The 18,184-nt window shown below is 45.2% G+C and overlaps 1 protein-coding gene across 5 annotated transcripts in view; it reads left to right on the plus strand.

The window, feature by feature from the left end:
• The window catches only part of tgds (TDP-glucose 4,6-dehydratase), an 80,846-nt gene extending 69,803 nt beyond the window's left edge, over positions 1-11,043 (plus strand). For 4 of the 5 annotated variants that reach the window (XR_015079705.1, XM_085998567.1, XM_085998569.1 and 1 more), the window contains 2 exons: positions 7,429-7,526; positions 9,753-11,043. Coding sequence is in view for 4 of the 5 variants with exons in the window: in XM_085998567.1 (XP_085854693.1) it covers positions 7,429-7,526; positions 9,753-9,853 (199 nt within the window). In the remaining variant the exon portion in view is untranslated. Of the gene's footprint in view, positions 1-7,428; positions 7,527-8,086; positions 8,135-9,752 lie in introns of those variants that run through there. The other variant, XM_085998568.1, reaches the window with a different exon arrangement.
• The last annotated feature ends 7,141 nt before the right edge of the window (positions 11,044-18,184 follow it).

Consider the following 18,184-nt stretch of genomic DNA (forward strand, 5'->3'; position numbering starts at 1 on the left):
TTCCGCTGTTTAACATGCATGTAGTCCCCCAGGTTGGCACCTCACTTTTAGGTATGCTTGGTGCTGCTCTTGGCTCACTCTCTCTTTCCCCCCCCCCCCCCCCCCCCACCTCCGATTCTCATTCTCATTCATTCTCTCTCTCTCTCTCTCTCTCTCTCTCTCTCTCTCTCTCTGAACTGTAACGCTGAATTGACGCACGATCTGCCATTTTCAACTTCATCGCTTCATTCAACTCCCTCTCCTAAATGCGCACAGCTGAACGTGTGTTCAGTTGCATGAGGGATCACCCCCCCCCCCCCCCCCAACCAATCAGCACTACTTAAAAGGATACATCCAACTTGTAGGTTAGTTGTTAGTTGCTTATTGCTATGTACTGGATCTTCCAGAGTTTGTAGGAATACTGGGTTGCTGGAAAAGATTTCAAAAGTTGGCAAAGTGTGTAGGGAGTGCTGCTGGACATTGAGAAGGCGTTGGCTGCTACTGGAAGGCCTCTAAGTACAGCACGGCTGCCAGAGATGGAGCAGAGGCAGCAAAGAAGACAAGCTGCTCACAGAGGGAGGAGGGCTCTCCGCATGAGGCCTTACCCACCTAGGGTCTTTTTTTAATTTGTTTTTATGGGATGTGGGCGTCACTGGCAAGGCCAGCATTTATTGCCCATCCCTAATTGCCCTTGAGAAGGTGGTGGTGCGCCGCCGCCTTGAACTGTTGCAGTCCCTGTGGTGAAGGTACTCCCACAGTGCTGTTAGGGAGGGAGTTCCAGGATTTTGACCCAACGACGATGAAGGATCGGCGATATACTTCCAAGTCAGGATGGTGTGTGACTTGGAGGGGAACATGGAGATGGTGGTGTTTCCATGCGCCTGCTGCCCTTGTCCTTCTAGGTGGAAGAGGTCGTGGGTTTGGGAGGTGCTGCCGAAGAAGCCTTGGTGAGTTACTACAGTGCATCTTGTAGATGGTACACACTGCAGCCACGGTATGCCAGTGGCGGAGGGGGTGAATATTTAAGGTGGTGGATGGAGTGTAAAGGAAATAGCCATATTCCAAGAGATACACCATCCTATGAACAGATTTCTGATATTATGACATACTGGGTTTAAAAGTCTGGAAAGCCTCGGCGACACAGGCTGTCAATACAGGCTTTTGAGATAAGATGAAGTGTTAACACAAAAGTTGTAAACACCACACAAACTTTTGAAATGAGAATTGATTGTTAATACTGAGATAAAGACCCTATTGAAGAAGCAAAGGCTTGCTTCCGAGATATCTGCAGTTTGGAACCAACACAATAGCAATGCCCAAGTGAAGTGTTAAAAACTGACACTTCGAACAGAAACACAGAATATTAAAAAACCACGTGCCTTTGTAAAAGTAACATCAAATGAGAAACAGGAAACACGATTATATATGCAACCAATTGAAGTAGTTAAGAAATGCATGGAACACCCTGGTTGAAGTGGTTTTGATTTACATGTTGTAAAAGATACCTACAGAACATTTTTGAAAATATGATATCAATAGATGGCACCAAGCAATCACATTGTGTTTGTCTTGAACTTGGAACACATAGGAGTCACGACGTCTAATTATAACCAGTTAAGCCAATATTAAGAATTGAATGGAAGACCTTCGATTAAAATGATATCAGAGATGTTTTTAAAACACCTAAACAACAGACAGAAGTCTGCAAGCTAACAGTTGAATTGACAGTAAGAGTAGAAAAGAATTCAACAAAGAATGACTAGAGATAATTAGCTTACTTCAGCAGAAAACTTCAAAGGATAAACCACTAAAAAAAGTATAAGAAGAGCTTTTCAGATAGAAAGTCAGAAGTCGCTGGAAAGGGCAAGCGATTCTCAACTTCAGAAGCAGTCTCTAAGTTTTTAACTGAGTCTCCGGGATCAAAAAGTTACTCTTCTTTGATTTTGGTGGATATTCTGGATTAAGAATAAAAGAAATGTAAAAATGTACGAAGTTAAGATTTGAGAATAAGGATCTCTGAGAATAAGAAATGTAAGCTATTTGTATTTTGAACTGTTAAAGTTGCGATTGACTCAACAGCTGTTAACCATGTCGGCTCTTAAATAAATCTATATATTTTTAGAATTGTCTCAAGTAGTATTTCTGTATCAAACTCGCGAACTCAATTTCTGTACACTCTTTTGTAAGGAGTTGCAGAATTCTGAGGGGGGTTTTCCAGACCCGCATAATATCCGGAAGGTTATAGTCTACTTAAACTTATTAAAAGTGCTATCTGGAGGACGGTAACATCTTTACGCCGTTCCTTTCCTTTAGAGAGAGATAGCCTGGACCTTTAGACCCAATTAAGCGTCTTCTAGAATTCGGCTATCTCTAACTGTAGTTGAAGGTGAACGTCTGGGGAATACGCCTGATCTGGGGTAGCCCGAAAAGGGCTAGGACTAGTAATTATCCCTTCAGGGGTGCCAATCAAGCGGGCTGCTTTGTCCTGGATGGTGTCAAGTTTCTTGAGTGCTGTTGGAGCTGCACTCATCCAGGCAAGTGCAGAGTATTCCATCACACTCCTTACTTGTGCCTTGTAGATAGAAGCACTTCTCCCTGCACCGAAGCCAGGAGCAGTGTGTTTGGCAGCTCCACTTCACCAAGGAGGTGGTCACAGAACTCTGCCACCTCGTGGAACCAGACCTGCAGCCTCAGAGCAGAGCGAAGTCAGCACTGCCAGTGGCACTCAAGGTGACCGTGGCCCTGAATTCTTTTCACCAACAGATCCTTCCAGGATGGAACAGGCGACACAGCAAACATCTCGCAGTTCGCTGCCAATTGCTGCATCCAGGAGGTCAGAGGCTCTGTACGCTAGGAGAGGGGACTTCTCTAAACAGAGAGAAGCGCGCACGTGGCTTTGCCAGGATATCCGGTTCCCACATGGTGCAGGGTGTAATCGACCGCACTCAGGTGGCTTTGCGGGCGCCGCATCTCAGTGGTGACTGCAAAGGGTACCACTCACTTAATGTGCAGTTTGTGTGTGACCACGCCCAGCACATCATGCTGGTAAATACCTGCTATTCTGGCAGCAGTCATGATGTGTTCGTTCTGTGCCAATTCGCTCTGCCAGCAATCTTCAAGCCACCACGTCGAACCCAAGGGTGGCTGCTCGGCAACGAGGGCTATCCGCTCTACACCTGGCTGATGACTCCCCTCTGCAACCCCACCACTTGTGGCCAGCACTCATATAATGAGAGACATGCTGCCACGAGCAGATCATCGGGATGCTGAAGGAGCAATTCCGCTGCCTTGACTGCTCGGGGGGAGCCCTCCAATACGCGTTGGAGTGGGTGTCCCAATTTGTGGTGGTCTGTTGCATCCTCCACAACTTGGCCACCATGAGGGCACAGGTTCCACGACCACCTCAGGAGGAAGAGGAAGGGAGGTGGTAGCCTGCGCATCCACGTTCCGGACGGGCTGTCCATGAGCACATCATCAGACTCTGCTTCTCCTGAATGAAACCCCAGATCCCCATTGCTCAACACTTCCCCACCTTACCCTGTCGCAGAACATGACAGCGTCCTCTTGGCCACAATACTGAAATGAAAGCCACCACAAAATAAATACTCCAACCAAATTTATAAATCAGTTAATCCAATATTACATAACAAAGTCAACTAATCACCCTTGTGCATTCCCTTAGTGCCTGCCTTCTGTATGCCTTTGCCTGGCCTAGTGTTCCTATAAAGTGCTACCCCAGTGGCTGCAGCATAGCTGGTGGAAGGCTGCTGACTTTCTGTGGGGGATACTGTAGATGTCCTTGCAGGAAGACATCAAGCAGCTCTAGACCTAGAAGGCCCTGCAGCAGACTGCACCATCTCGGCATGGGCGGCAGCAGTCTGGGCGGGCTGGCTGGCTGACAGGCAGTGGCAAGGGCACTGGTGGAGTGACAGTGGTGGGAGGACAAATGCTATCATCCTGAGAGGACAGTAGGTTCTTGCTCCATGGAGCCACTGCCACTCCCTCGGGGCGGCGCCTCAGCAATCCTAGTAACTGTTGGAGGACAGAATGCTAGACTGCTGTGACACCCTGCAAGCCCCTTTCAGCACTGGTAAATGCAGCCACGATGGCAGCAGTCTGAGATGACATGGCAGCAAGCTGAGCCTGTATGAGAGCAATTTGAGCTTGAATGACTGTCTGAACTTCCACTGCAGCACTCGGACGTCGGGTTGCTTCCACTTGTGCTGCAATGGAAGCTGAGGCATCAGCCATCAAACCCTGCATCATGGTTGGGAGGGTCCACAAGTGTGTTAATAGAGTTGCCCATCACTTCCATCCTGGAAATCGTGAGCTCCAAGCTCTGCGCAAAGCCCTGTACAAAGTTAGTACTATGCTCCTAGACAGTGATAATACGCTGTGTATGCCCATCACCCTTCTGTAGCCTGCTCCATCGAAGTCCACATCCGAGTCCTCTGCAGCAGAATTCATGTGTGACCTCACCCTCCGGGGAGCTGACACCTGCGCTTCCCTTTCTGGCTGCAGGCCCCTCATGCCCGGTGACTCACCACGTGCAGATCCCACCTCTATACTACCCTCTAAAATTTGTACGGTGCCAGTATCTGAGCTGGTGACTGCGAGTGGAAGATCAAGTAATGGTATTTCTTCTTCTCCATCGCTCTCCTCTTGCTCATCCTGCACTGGCTGGTATCTGAAAGGAGAAAGGCACAAGGGTAGGGTTGTATTAAGGGGAGGGGGGCAAGCAAGATGTGCATGCTTAAACCATCAGCAACTTGTAAGTAAGAAGAGATTGTGGGATGAGGGTCAAGTGGGATGTGAGAAGGCGGATTAGGTGTGAGCATACCGTCGTCTTCAATGGTTTCAGGCTTGCCACGGTCTCGTTGACTGACCCCTCCAATAATGTTGAGCACCGTCTCCTCCAGTTGGGTAAAGAAAAACAGGCTTGCCAGTCCCCCGGCAGTTAGCTGCTGTTGCTTGCAGTTATGAGACACCTTGGCCTGCAAGAGAGAGGGAAGTGTCAGTGAGTGTGATGCAATGTGTTTGGGTGATGTGCCTGTCGTGGTTGAATAGCTGACTGTGTGCAAGATGTGAGTGTGGGGCTTGCAGCAGTGGAAAGTGTGCGAGGGGTGAGGTGAAGCTATGAATGTGAGGTTTGAGTCGTGATTGTTGGTAGGTGAATGATGGAGGTATGATGCATTGAGCAGTGTGTGAGGCTAGTGGTGCAGTTTTGGGAGACGGCATTTGAAGATGCATTCACTGACCTTGACCACGCGTGTAAGGTCATTGAACTTCTTTCGGCATTGCATTGACTTCGTCGGCTATCTGCTCCCACTGCCCACAGTGTGTGTCTGGAGGGCCTCCTGCAAATAGAGGACCTGTCTTCTCCTTTCCACCCTCTGCACTAAGGTATCTAGTGCTGCATCCAAGAACCTTGGAGCCCTTTCTCTGGCCTGTTGAGCCATTATTCACTCTTCTTTCTGAGCCTTGCCTCCACAACCAGTTGCAGGAGCTGCTGCCGGCAGAATGCACCTCCCCTTTAAGAGGTGCAGACTGCCTTTAAGAACTGGAGGCCAGCTTTAATTGGAGCTAGCCTCACACAAACTTGGGCCCCCTGCTGGGCTGAATGCTGGAATCATTGTAATTAGCAGGCAGCACGAAGGTCACATGCTGCCTGCATTCCTTTCAATGGGCCAATCGTGCATCACGATCCCCGCGCCCATTTTTGGGGGCTATCGAATTTTTAGCCCTGACGCTTTAATGCCATACTGAGAGAGTGCTGCATTGTTGGAGGTGCCTTTCAGATGACCCATTAAATCGAGGCCCCATCAGCCTGCTCAGGTGGACGTACTAGATCCTATGGCACGGTTTAAAGAACAGAGTGATTCTCCCAGTGTCCTTACTAAAATTTATTCCTCAACCAACGTGACTAAAACAGATTATTTGGTAATTTATCTCATTACTATTTGTGGCACCTTGTGTACAAATTGGCTGCAATGTTTGCCTAAATACAACAGTGACCACACTTCAAAAGTACTTCATTGACTATGAAGTGCTTTGGGATATCCCGAGAATGTGAAAGGTGTTTTTTCTTTTTTTCTCAACTTTAAAATATTTTTTCTCTCATGATTTCTCCCTTTATCCTCTTTTTCCCCCCTCTCTTTTCTCCATCTCCCTCTCCATGATTCCCTCTATTCTCTCATTTGTGGTTCCTTTCCAACTTCCCTTTTCTCTCTCAAGGTTCCTTAAACATAGTGTTACCTCCCAGCACTATGCCTGACCCTCTATAATTACCTGTTCGACTCCCTCCAGTCCAGCTTTACAAAAATTGTCACATCTGCAAAATTGTTTGCCTCTGCCCTTACCTGAACCCCTCATCTGCTGAAACATGCCTTTGTCCAGATTTGACTGCTTTAAGTTTTTCTTGCTGGCCTCCCATCCTTCAACTTCCATAAAGTTTACATATTCAAATGTTTACTGAACTTATCCTCATCGTGTCCTGCACAAAGTCCTGCTCACCCATCAGCCCTTTCCTCGCTGACCTGCATTGTCTCCTGGACCCCACACTTTAAATTTAAAACTCTTATCATTGTCTTTAAATGCCTCCATGGTGTCGCTCCATCTTATCTCTGCAACCTTTTCCAGCCCTACATTCCTCACTGTTCTCCTGTCTCTGGCCTTTTGTGCACCCGATCCCTTTACCCCACCATTGGTGGCACAGCCTTCAGCTGCATGCAACCTTCTCTCTGGAATTCGCTCCCTTAACTGCTCTACCTCTCCAATTCTCTCTCATTTAAAAAAAAATCTCCTCAAAACTTATCTCTTGAACCAAGGGTCACCCCTCCTAATCTCTCTTGGCTCAGCCTCCATTTTCTGTTATGTGTGAAGCACCTTGAGGGCTTTTTGGCATGATTGGTGTTATATAAACACAAGCTGTAGAGGTAATACTTCCTGTTAATGGTGCAGTCTCATTGTATCATGCATGCTATTGCATTGATTTGGATTGCAGGTATCCCCTATATGCACACACATGCATCAAGAATTAGCCCTCTAGAATGGTTCAAGGATGATCAACCGTTGTGCCGGTATTTTTTATCTGAGTGTATAGCTGCAATTCTACATGCGTAAACTGATTCATTAAACTCTTATTGTAATCCACACACAATAAATTGTGAAAATAGATCCCACACACCAGCTATAGTTGTAGCATGTGCCCATGATAATGCTTTGAATGGATCTTGTATTGATCAGGCTTGTAGTATTGAAGAATCTCGGGTAAACCATCTTTTTACCTTCATACAGTAGAATAGCAGCTGAAGCATGCAGGTTATCCTTGGTTATCTGCTTTAATAAGATAATCTGATTAAATTCAGGAATATGGCTAAATAAAGCATGTTTGTTGTACTATTGTTATATACCTCTTTTGCCATTTTAAAGTTTATTTTTGTCCCTTAGGCCTTCCAATGACTTGGGGTATCCAATGAATTCAAAAAAACTGCAGAGATTTGGATGGAAGCCCAAAGTAGCGTGGGAGGAAGGAATTAGAAAAACAAGTATGGTTATTCTTTGAAATACCATTTAAGTTCTACACCCTTAACCCCCCCCCCCCACACACACACAATTTTGCTAAACCAAATAACAAGTAATTAAGATAATAAATTTGATATTAAATGACTCCAATTATCTCTTATTTTGGCTTCAGGCATGTATTGATGCATTTATCTAGCTTGCTCCAATTATTAGATGGTGGATGTTTTTTCATTGATACATGCAGAGAAATCAATTCCCCAATTTTATTAAAAAAAAGTAAAAATTCTTGACCTCAAAGTTCCTATAAACCATTAGGCTATAGTTCATTTTCATATTGATGTGAAGTATTTTCAGGTGCAAATCAGCATAAAAGTAAACGTACAATTTAAGAGTCAGGTTCCAATATGACTCCAGAATGCACTAAAGTCAGTGTGAAATCCCCTCAGAGGCCAAATCTCACCATTTGAGCTCACATGCCATATATTGACATGTTATCAAGCCAGCTTTATAAAATGTTTAGGAAATTAATTGAACCACCTGGTTACTTTCTATAAAGTTATTTCAGTGTATTTTTAATGTTTAGAGAATGTGGACAGGACATTCCACTTGCTCATAAAATAGCTACCGGCAGAGTGTAAGCACACATGCACAGAGTGCCCTCATGGCGAGCAGTGTGATTCACTCTGGTATTACTGGCTGCACTTGGCTCTCATCAGCTACTGGTTCCAGGTTAGTAGTGCAGTATAAAAATAATAACGTGCGAGTAGGAGAACAATTGCAAAATAACAACCACAACATGTAAAAAGAATAGAAAATGATAATGAAGCATCAAAGGTAAGGATGCTGGACTGGAAAAGGCAAAGTTCAATGAGATGAGAAGGGATTTGTCTCAAATTGACTGAATAGAAAAGTTATCAAATAGGACAATGGATCATCAGTTGGGAATCTTCAAATATGAGATGGTTAGAGTACACCATGAATAGAATATATAAGGGGGAAAGAGGTACATCAAACAATAGAGTTCTATGGAGAAACCAAACTGAAACATAAAAGGGAGGCATATGATAAAGCACAAGCTAATAGTAAAGAAAATAATGAGGAATATAGAAAATGTAATGTGCCAGGAGCTGGAGGGTAGCCAATGTAACACCTCAGTTCAAGAGAGGAGAGAGGGATAACTGAGTAACTAGACTAGTTACACATGCCTGGGTTAATCAAGGACAGATAGCTTGGGTTTGTGGGCCTGCCCCAATATGTAAGCTTTTTATGAAAATTTATCACAATTAAACTGTTCTTCATACAAAACACAATTAATACAATCCATAATGTGAAATATTAGAATGAACAAGTGCCATCCTGGCTTCAAGGCAAGAGTGCTACCACTGAACCAAGGCTGGCACTTAGATTAGACACAATATAGATTCTTTGGATAAAATAAATCAAAATTAAAATAAGTGGAGAGCTATGGGGAAGAACTTTTTTGTAGAATGGTTTTAATTCATAGAAATGCTGTGGATGAAAGAAAAGAAAGACTTGCATTTTTATAGCGCCTTTCATGACCTCCGGACACCCCAACGCACTTTACTGTCAATTAAGTACTTTTGAAGTGTAGTCACTGTTGTAATGCAGGATGAATTATCTTTTCTCTGTGCGATGGAGTTGTCAATGAACTAACGTATCTAATAGTAGTGCTTCTTGGTTCAACAATTTTGAAAATTGACTTGGTTGCATTTGAAGAGTTGCTTAGAGTTAGTATTCAACCAGTTGGAGGTTATTTTTTATTAGTTCTGGCTGCATCCCTAAAATGGACAGGGGAACCCAAGAAACAGGAAACAGTAACTAAAATGCTTTAGGCTCTAAAAAAGTAAGGAGGGGGAGGAAGGTGCTTAATTGAAGATTAAGATGAGAATCTCTTTCTTTTCACCCAAAATGTATATCTCAAAATAGATGTGTAATTTTAAATGTTAACTTGTGTGGGGGTGATGAAAGAGAAGGGATTATAATTCCATATATATTTCTGGATATACTTTCAAGAGCATAATTATAGGAAAATTTCTCAGATCTCCAAGAACAATCTATTGTGGGTGATTTAAATATACTTCTTAACCAGTCAATTTTTTCCCAGTCCATAATCCAGTTAATTTTTTTGCACTTTACTTTCTTTACTAGTTACTGAAACACTGTGCCAGCTGCATGTGTCGATTTTTACTGTGTTCAATAACTACTGTTCCTCTCTTTTTCCACATTAGTTGAGTGGTATCAAGCAAACTTCCACAATTGGCCAGATGCAGAAAAAGCACTAGCTCCCTTTCCATCATCAGCACTTTATAAAAGATGCCAGCAATTGTAATACTTTTAAGATCACTGCAACTCTACCTCAGCTGAAGCTTCGTGTTTTTTTGGTTTGTCACAGAAGGGTAAAGAAATGACTAATGCTGAAGAACCCTACCATGTAAATCATTAAATCTATTTATACTTGAAAGGAATTTATTATTTCATGTATAACAATGGCTTAACTGATCTAAATTATGTACATTTTAAGTGTTATAAAGATCTACTTTTTACCAAGTAATTTTCTCCAGTATCAACTAGCATTGGTGAGCCCTTGCATGTAAAATCTTTGTTGCCAATGTGATTTGTAACCTTTGTAAGGCTAATGGGTGCAGTAGCCTAATGGTTATGGTACTAGCCTAGCACTCAAGAGGTTGAGAATTTAAATCATACCATGAAAAGTGGGAAATCACATTCATTAAACATCTGGTGATTTGTGGGCTGGCATCAGATATAATAATCATGAAAGCTGCTGGATTGTCATAAAAATGTAACTGGTTGCATAATGTTCTTCAGGGACGGAAACCTGCCACCCCTATGCGGTCTGACCTACTTGTGACTCTATCCAGTCCCACGCTACGTGGTTGACTCTTAATGCCATCAGGACCACTAGGGATGGACAGTAAATGCAACATTGCCAACATCGCCCACTTGGGTATTAAATGCTAGCCTTGCCAGTGGCGCCCACATTCTGCGAATGAAAACTTAATTTAATGTAGGATTTTATATTCTACCAAATATACCAAGTCTAATTATATAATTGTTTTTAGCTGCAGTGTTTTTGTATAAGAATGAATAACATTTATTTGAATATTTAATACTTTATATATGTAGACTGCTTAGTTTATTATCTTTTATATTTTAAATCAGTGTATTATTTTGAGCCTTGTTAAACCAGTAAAATAACTTCAAGGAAGTAGTGCTTTTTAAGAATTTTCCTTCCATGTTTTTAAGGTGTATGGGTAGATTTTACAAGTCCTCACTTATCGTAAAGTATTTGGCCCCCTATGAGCCCAGATAAGGAAAATCATAGGCAGCAACCTGCTCACACCATAGGCAGAGTCAGGAAATATACCTTGTAAAATAAATGCTCTGTGGTGCTATGCATCTTTTGACCATTTAGTTTTGTGGATTGCATTTTCTTTCACCACATAAAAGATGAAACATGGTGTTTTTTCCATTATTAGTCAATAAAAAGTATTTGTATTTGCCATTTTGTTTTTTCACTCTCTAATCCACACCTTGTTACTGTGTAATTGTGGTTCAACAACGAGAAAGCATAGCTCAAGGAACCAACATTCAGCTTATCAAACCTCATGCTTCCACTTCACAATCTATCCCCTCACAGATTCCATTCCATCTACCTAATCTTCTAAGAGAATGTTGTGTAAATATTTTCCAATCCCTAAAGTAATCAAGGCAACCTTATCCATCATCTGAACCACTGCCACATTTCATAGCTGTGCTAAGTCTCAAAGGATCTTCTAGTGTCCTGGGGTGGTTGGCAGATTTATTTTTGAAAATCTATCTTTTCCTCTCCCATTACTCAGTCAGCAACACTTGCTAAGTCAGGATTTAACTACATACTCTAGCCTGCCGCTCCAGTGCAGTGCTGAGGAAGCGCACTAATGAAAATGCTGTCCTTTGGATGCAACATTAAACCGAGGCTCTGTTGGCATATTCTAGTACAGGTAGTTAGATTTTTAAAGGGCACTGTTTGACAAAGTTCATGTGGTGTTGCAGTCAACATTCCTCCATCAGCCGGTATCACCAAAAATAGATTAACTGGTCATTTGTTTTATTGCTGTTTCTGTGCATTTGACTTCATAAAAGTCATTGTATTTCAAAGTAGTTCACTGTATAGGAAACACCTTGAAACATTTCTGAGGGGTGTGATAAGAGCTATATAAATGTCTTTTTTTCAGCCTTGATGCTCTTTATCTTGATTTCTCAATAAAAATAAAACTCATCCTTGATTGTGCCCCCCCCACCGATGCTATTGCCAATCCCCTATTGTCCAATGGAGTATTTGATCATCTTGAGCTATACTTCAGCCATTAATCTTCAATCACATTCCCAATCAGATATTTATCCAGGTGTTTTTTCTTTTGGGCAAGGTCAGCTGGATGTTTTGAGACACGTGGAACCATTCTTAAAACTCTCTAAACCAAGCTAATCAGAAATCCACAGAAGTAGATTTCTGTTTGTACAATATGGTGTGTGCACTCACCATAGGGACACACTTCACTTACCTAAATCAAAAATGCTTAGGTTGGGAACTCCCAAGTGTGTATGGAATACTGCTGGAACTTAATCAGCTAATATCATGCAGCTTGCTAGAGAACTTGTTTGCTTCAAATTGACTGTCCAGCAAGAATCAACCTAACTGTTGGCATTGGCTTGCAGGGATATCTGGAACTGAGTGAGTAGAATCTTAACCACCAATGATAGGTCTACCTATTCAACTTTTATTAATGAGACTAGCGCTGGTCAATCATTAATAGTATTCTGGAGTACCATGGATCTGACTGGATTCGCTATCTGATTACCAAATCTGCTTTTTAGGACTGATTCAGTTCAATCTTCCATCACCAGGCATATCAATGGATCTTTTCTACTCTTTAGATTATTTTGGCTCTCATTAGTAAATCCAAGCTCCCCATACCTTCAAATGTGTCAATCCTTGCCTTGAGATCTAGGCATGCATTTGTTAATTCGTGTAGCACTTTGAAACAGAAAGCCCTCTAACTATCACATTAGACCTTCTTTCAAATTTGAAATGTTAAGTGAATTTATTAAACAATGAACAAGTGAATAATCTAACTGATATAATCTTCTATCTTTTTTATTTTTATATATATAAAGCGGTTCTTCTGTCTGTCATTCCGTCTGTCTGTCTGTCCGGCTATACACACTCAAGTTATAGAGCGTACCTACACGTGTGTTACATCAAAAGAAAGCTTACGATTCCAGAACAGTCGTAAGCGTATTTACGTTTCGGTGAGGCAAAAATTGTGCCGGCGGTATCCAAAAAACGTTCAAAATTCCGCTCATTATCTGCTCATTAGCATTGAGTGACGTCAAGGTCGACCAATCGTACGGTCGAGCGACCCGACGGTCGACCAATCGCTGCGTGGCGGGGGCGGGTTCCTGGCGCGTGCAGGCAGGCCCTCCTAGAGTCGAGTGACGGGACGATTGACCAATCCTACGCTTCGGTGACCTGACGGTCGACCAATAAGGCCGGGCCTTATCGTTCTGAACCGAGGTGAGTCGCCGCCATCTTGATTCCAAACTTTTCATTTCTTTTTCCCGCTTTCTGCGTCTTTAAACAAAAATGTTGCTTTTAAAACACATTGTTTTTTAAAAAAAAGTTAATTACTTTCTAAATCTTTTATCTAATCTCATTAATTTTCCTGCCTTTCCCCATTTTTGCAGGTAGGCCTTGAAGCCTGTTGTCAGCCATGCTGGACCCTAGGCAAATGTTTTGTGGCAAGCTTCTCCCACCCCTCACCACCCACCCCCCCTTCGGTCTCCCCCGTCCCCCCACCTCCTCGGTCCCCCCTGTCTCGTCGCTCCTGCGTACACTGACTCAGGCGGGAGCACGGGGTCTCCTGGGCGGTTGCGCCTGTCTCTCTTCCCCGCTCGGTGGTCTTCAAGCCGGCTCGCTTGAAGCCAACTCGGGAGGGTGGGGCCATGTCAGTGCGTGGGGCGGCACGGAGCTCTGCGGAGCCATCGCCGGCTCGGGCGGGGCTCTCGGGAGAGCGGGACGCAGGCTTGGAAGGGGGGGAAAGGGTTAACCCGGCAACCGGCTCTGGAGATCGGGAGGGGAGGAGGGTTACCCCGGCAACTGGGCCCGGCCATCTTTCATCCTGGCAGCAGGTCAATGTAGCGCAACAACAGCGCCATATTTGATTCTGGCGGCACGACAATTTCCTCGTGACGCCATCTTTGATCATGGCGGAACTTCAGTGTGGGTCTGAACAGCGCCATCTTTAGTCTGGGCTGCCCGGTTTCTTCCTCCTTCCCTCACTGTCTCCTTCCCTCTCTCCTTCCCTCTCCCTCCCACCCTCTCCCTCCTCCCCTCCCCCCCCCAGTCGCTCTCTCTCTTCCCCCCAGTCGCTCGCTCTCTCTCTCTTTCAACAACAACATGCCCTCGAAAAAGCCTCGGCACCGCCGGGCACTCCAGCTAGTCATATATATAAAAATAGCTCTTCTGTCTGTCTGTCCTCTATATACTCAAAAGTTATAGAGCGTACCTACACGTGTGTTACATCAAAAGAAAGCTTACGATTCTGGAATGGTCATAAGCGTATTTACTTTTTGGTCAGACAAAAATTGTGCCAATGGTATACAAAAAACATTCAAAATTCCGCTCATTATCCGCTCATTAGCATCGAGTGACGTGAAGGTTGAACAATCGTACAGTCGAGCGACATGACAGTCGACCAATCGCTGCATCACGGGGGCGGGTTCATTGCACGTGCGGGCGGGCCATCCTAGAGTCGAGTGACGTGACGATTGACCAATCCTACAGTTCAGTGACCTGACGGTTGACCAATCGGTGCGTGTGTGGGCGGGCCTAATCCTTCTGAGCTGAGGTGAGTAGCCGCCATCTTGATTCCAAACTCTTCATTTCTTTTTCCCACTTTCTGCGTGTTTCTTTTCAAATCTAGATTTCCAGCAAAAAAAAAGTTGCTTTTAAAACACACATTGTTTTTAAAAAATGTTAATTAATTTGTAAATCTTTTCTCTAACCTCGATAATTTTCCTACCTTTCACCGTTTTTGTAGGCCTCGAAGCCTGGGCCTCTGTTGCCCAGCCACGCCCGAGCTAGCCACCTCCCGTCCCGGTCAACAAGCGGCCCGCAATTGCCGACATCTTTGTGAAGGCTGGAGGGGCGTGTAAGAATTCGCAATAATTTACAGTTCTGAAGATTCATGTTTTTGATTAAAGTATCCCTGGGCAATGTGCTTTTTAAATTTTCAAGGATAAAATGGCTGTCACACCACATGGCCGAAGGACAAAAGAGGTTTGGAATGCCGCTTTCTGTGTGGAAGTAAGGTTCAATGAAGACAAAGGACAATGCTTTGTTTACAAAGCAACTGAATGCTATTAGCATTTGTTTAGATACACCTGAAACTGCAGAAGAGACATTTGCACCTTGAATGGGAAGCGTTAACTTTAAATGGGTTTCCAATCACCCAGTACTGGACTATAGAGCAGATGTATCTCCCTTTTGTTTCAGCAAAGGGAGCTCTGAAAATCACATTAACTCAATCGAACCATTTTGAGTTAGCCTATCACAGGGAAATTTTGCACACAGCCTGCAAGGCAGGATATGAGGGGCTCACCAGGTATAAAGATAGATGCTGAAGCCAGCTCTCTCTCTTGACTTCCTGGGACGATAAGGTGAGCTCTCTCTCTCTCTCTCTCTCTCTCTCTTCGCTGGACCATGTGAGCAGAGATTTTCTGACTCTCAACAAGGCAACCTAGCAGGAGTTAAGGGGGAGATGGTGATTTAAGGGAATTGCTAAGATTGTTTAAATACATTGTAGCCATTGTACCCCTCATTTTTGCCGTGTGTACCCCCTTGATATATAGTTTTACAATTTTACTGTGTTCGTGTGGGATAGTTCGATATTGTGATTGTGGTTTCTTTTAGTTAATAAAGCTTGATAATTTTCTCTCATCCAAACCACGTGTTCCATTTTAATATCATTAATTATAAGTTCCTCCACTCAGAACTAAAGGAGGGGTAGCGAAATTGGTTTAGAGTGCAGCAGCAAAAAGACTGCTGGCCAGGTAGATTACCTTAAACCAGTTTAAAAGAAACCCCGAAATCCTTACAATGGCGAGCCAGGTAGGAGTGGAGGCAGTTTTGATATGATAAGTGGTCTGGATCTAGAGAAAGCATCAGTTATTGTCTTTCTTGCTTTCAGTATGTGGGTAGCCCTGCGGAAGGTAGTGGTAGTGTGTAAGCCGACCTATCGGGGTATAGGTGGCTGGGCTAGGAAGGGTGAGATGGGAGAGCAGGAGGAGTTTAAAGAGGCCAAGAATCGGGAGTCCCAGCTTGGAAAATGCCAGGCGGAGGTAGAACGCCTCAGAGAGGTGTATGAGGCCAGAGCTAGTGGTATGAGGGTGCGGGAAGAGAATGCACGCCTCACACTAGAGGTCACGAAATGCCAGGCATTTATAGAGCACCTTGTGCAGGAAGTCACAGAGGCGAGGGACAGTGAGATGAGACTGCGGGAAGAGAATGCCAGGTTTGGTGAAGCAGATCATGGCCCCTGTAGGGCAGAGATAGAAAGTCTTAACGTGGCTTTAAAGGTAGCAAGGGCAATGATTTGCATGATCAACCCGAAGGCAGGTCAGCTGGATTTTACTGGCAGCCCAAATCAAACCGCCCCAGAGGCAACACCCGGGGAAAGGCTGGCTAGGGAATTAGAGATCTGAAGACAGCAGCCCACAGCTCCGGGTTTTGGGGAGCTCGGGCAGCAAGGAGGGGTGGACAATGGGGTGGTAGAACACCAGCAGGTCCCGCTAGGCAGGCGGGGACCAGGACCAGTGTACCCCCTCAGACAACGGAGGTACGGTCAGCCCGTGAATGATAACCCAGGGGCTGTTCAGAATACCTTTCTCATACCTTATGATACCCCACAGCTCAGAGGCATGGTGAACCATATTCCCATGCTCTCTGGAAAGGGAGACCCCTCAATGCACTTCCAACAAGTAGACCAGGCAGCCGGTGTTAACGGCTGTGATGATGCAGAGAAAGCCAGAATGTTGCTTTTCTCTGTGGATAGCAGGCTCTATCAGACCCTTTCCAATGAAGGAGGAAATACTGGAAGCCATGGGTGCAAACGACGGCAATCCGTTTGATCGCATAGGTAAAACGAAGCAGCAGGAAGGGGAGACCCCACAGGCATTTGCAGACAGGCTGTGGCCAGTCTACAACCGTGCCTGTGCAGGGGGACAAGATAGGGCACAGCTGAACCAGCAGCAGCGGACCCAATGGCTTCGTTGCCTGGTGTACAATTGCCTGCCCCAGATAAGAGCAAAGGCCGATGCTTGGTTTGACCCCCGAGACCCCCTAGCAACCGAAGCGACCGTAATCCGGCGGCTTACGGTAGCATTTAGGAATGGGAGGAATAGGGAGAGCCCCCAGCAAAAGGGTAAAGTCCACAAGGTTAAACCTGGGGCTCCGTATAAGAAAGAGTGGCACCAGGAGGGGAACAGTCCCTCCCAGGCTAGGTTAAATTGTTATGGGTGTGGGAAAGGCAGTCACTGGAGAAAAGACTGTAAGAATCTCTGGAAGGATAGCAAGAGAAAAAATCCCACAGCCCCAGTCCAGAGGGTAGAGACAGGAATTTCCCCCGCCTCAGTTGAACCGCTACTGGAAGCAATGCGGTCTCTCCTGACCAACCAGGGAAAGGTAGCAGCCATCAGTGGTGCTGCCGCCCCCTCGCCCACCTCTGCCTCCCCACTATGGCTAGAGCCCGTGCGGCCTGTCCGTCTGTGTAATCTCCAGTATGATGAATGGAAGAGACCGCTTGTACAGATGGAGGTAGAGGAGGTTACAGGGATTTATCTGTTGGATACGGGGGCATCATGCACCGTGATCCATACGGATAATCCCACCACCTCACCTCTGTCTAACAGGGTTCCATACATTCACTGGTCAGGAGCAGGCAGGAGTATACTCCAAGCCACTCTCAATCCGCCTGGGAACGATCTGGACCGAATGGACGTGTATCCTGGCAAGGTGGGAGGCGGAGGGAGGAAAGGGGATCCTAGGAGCCGACTTCCTGGTGGGCCACGAGATCCTCGTGGATCTCCGCAATTATTGCCTGTGGGGAGCCAATACGGGTGGAGAGGGAGGTGTAGTAATCATTCCCCGCAAGGAAGGGAAGGGGACCCTGTGTACTGTGAAGCCTAAAGAAGGTTACAACCTCGAGCTCATGGTCGAGGGTGTCCCGGGGGAATTCCAGACAGTTGTGCAGGCTAATCTAGCTGCGTTTGCCACGCACAAACACGACTGTGGGAGGGTCACAGGGTTTGAGGTTAGAGTGGATGGGGACCCCATGGCCCGGCCCCAAAAGCAGTACAATTTCCCCAAGGAGGCGGAACCCGACATGGAGGCAGCCATGGCCTCTTTGGTGCAGCAGGGAGTGCTGAGGCCCATAGCCACCCATGTTAACTCTCCGCTTTGGCCAGTCAGGAAACTGGACAATACGTGGAGAGCCACGGTGGACTATCGGGTGCTTAACAGCAATATCCCAGCTTGTGCGCCCACGGTGGCAGCAGTTGCCGACCTGATAGGAAGTATTCCAGCATCTGCTACCGTTTTTGC

The sequence above is a fragment of the Somniosus microcephalus genome, chromosome 10 (genome assembly GCF_052327205.1).
Source record: "Somniosus microcephalus isolate GS21.2 chromosome 10, FLI_Smic_1.0, whole genome shotgun sequence".
Classification (NCBI taxonomy): domain Eukaryota; kingdom Metazoa; phylum Chordata; class Chondrichthyes; order Squaliformes; family Somniosidae; genus Somniosus; species Somniosus microcephalus.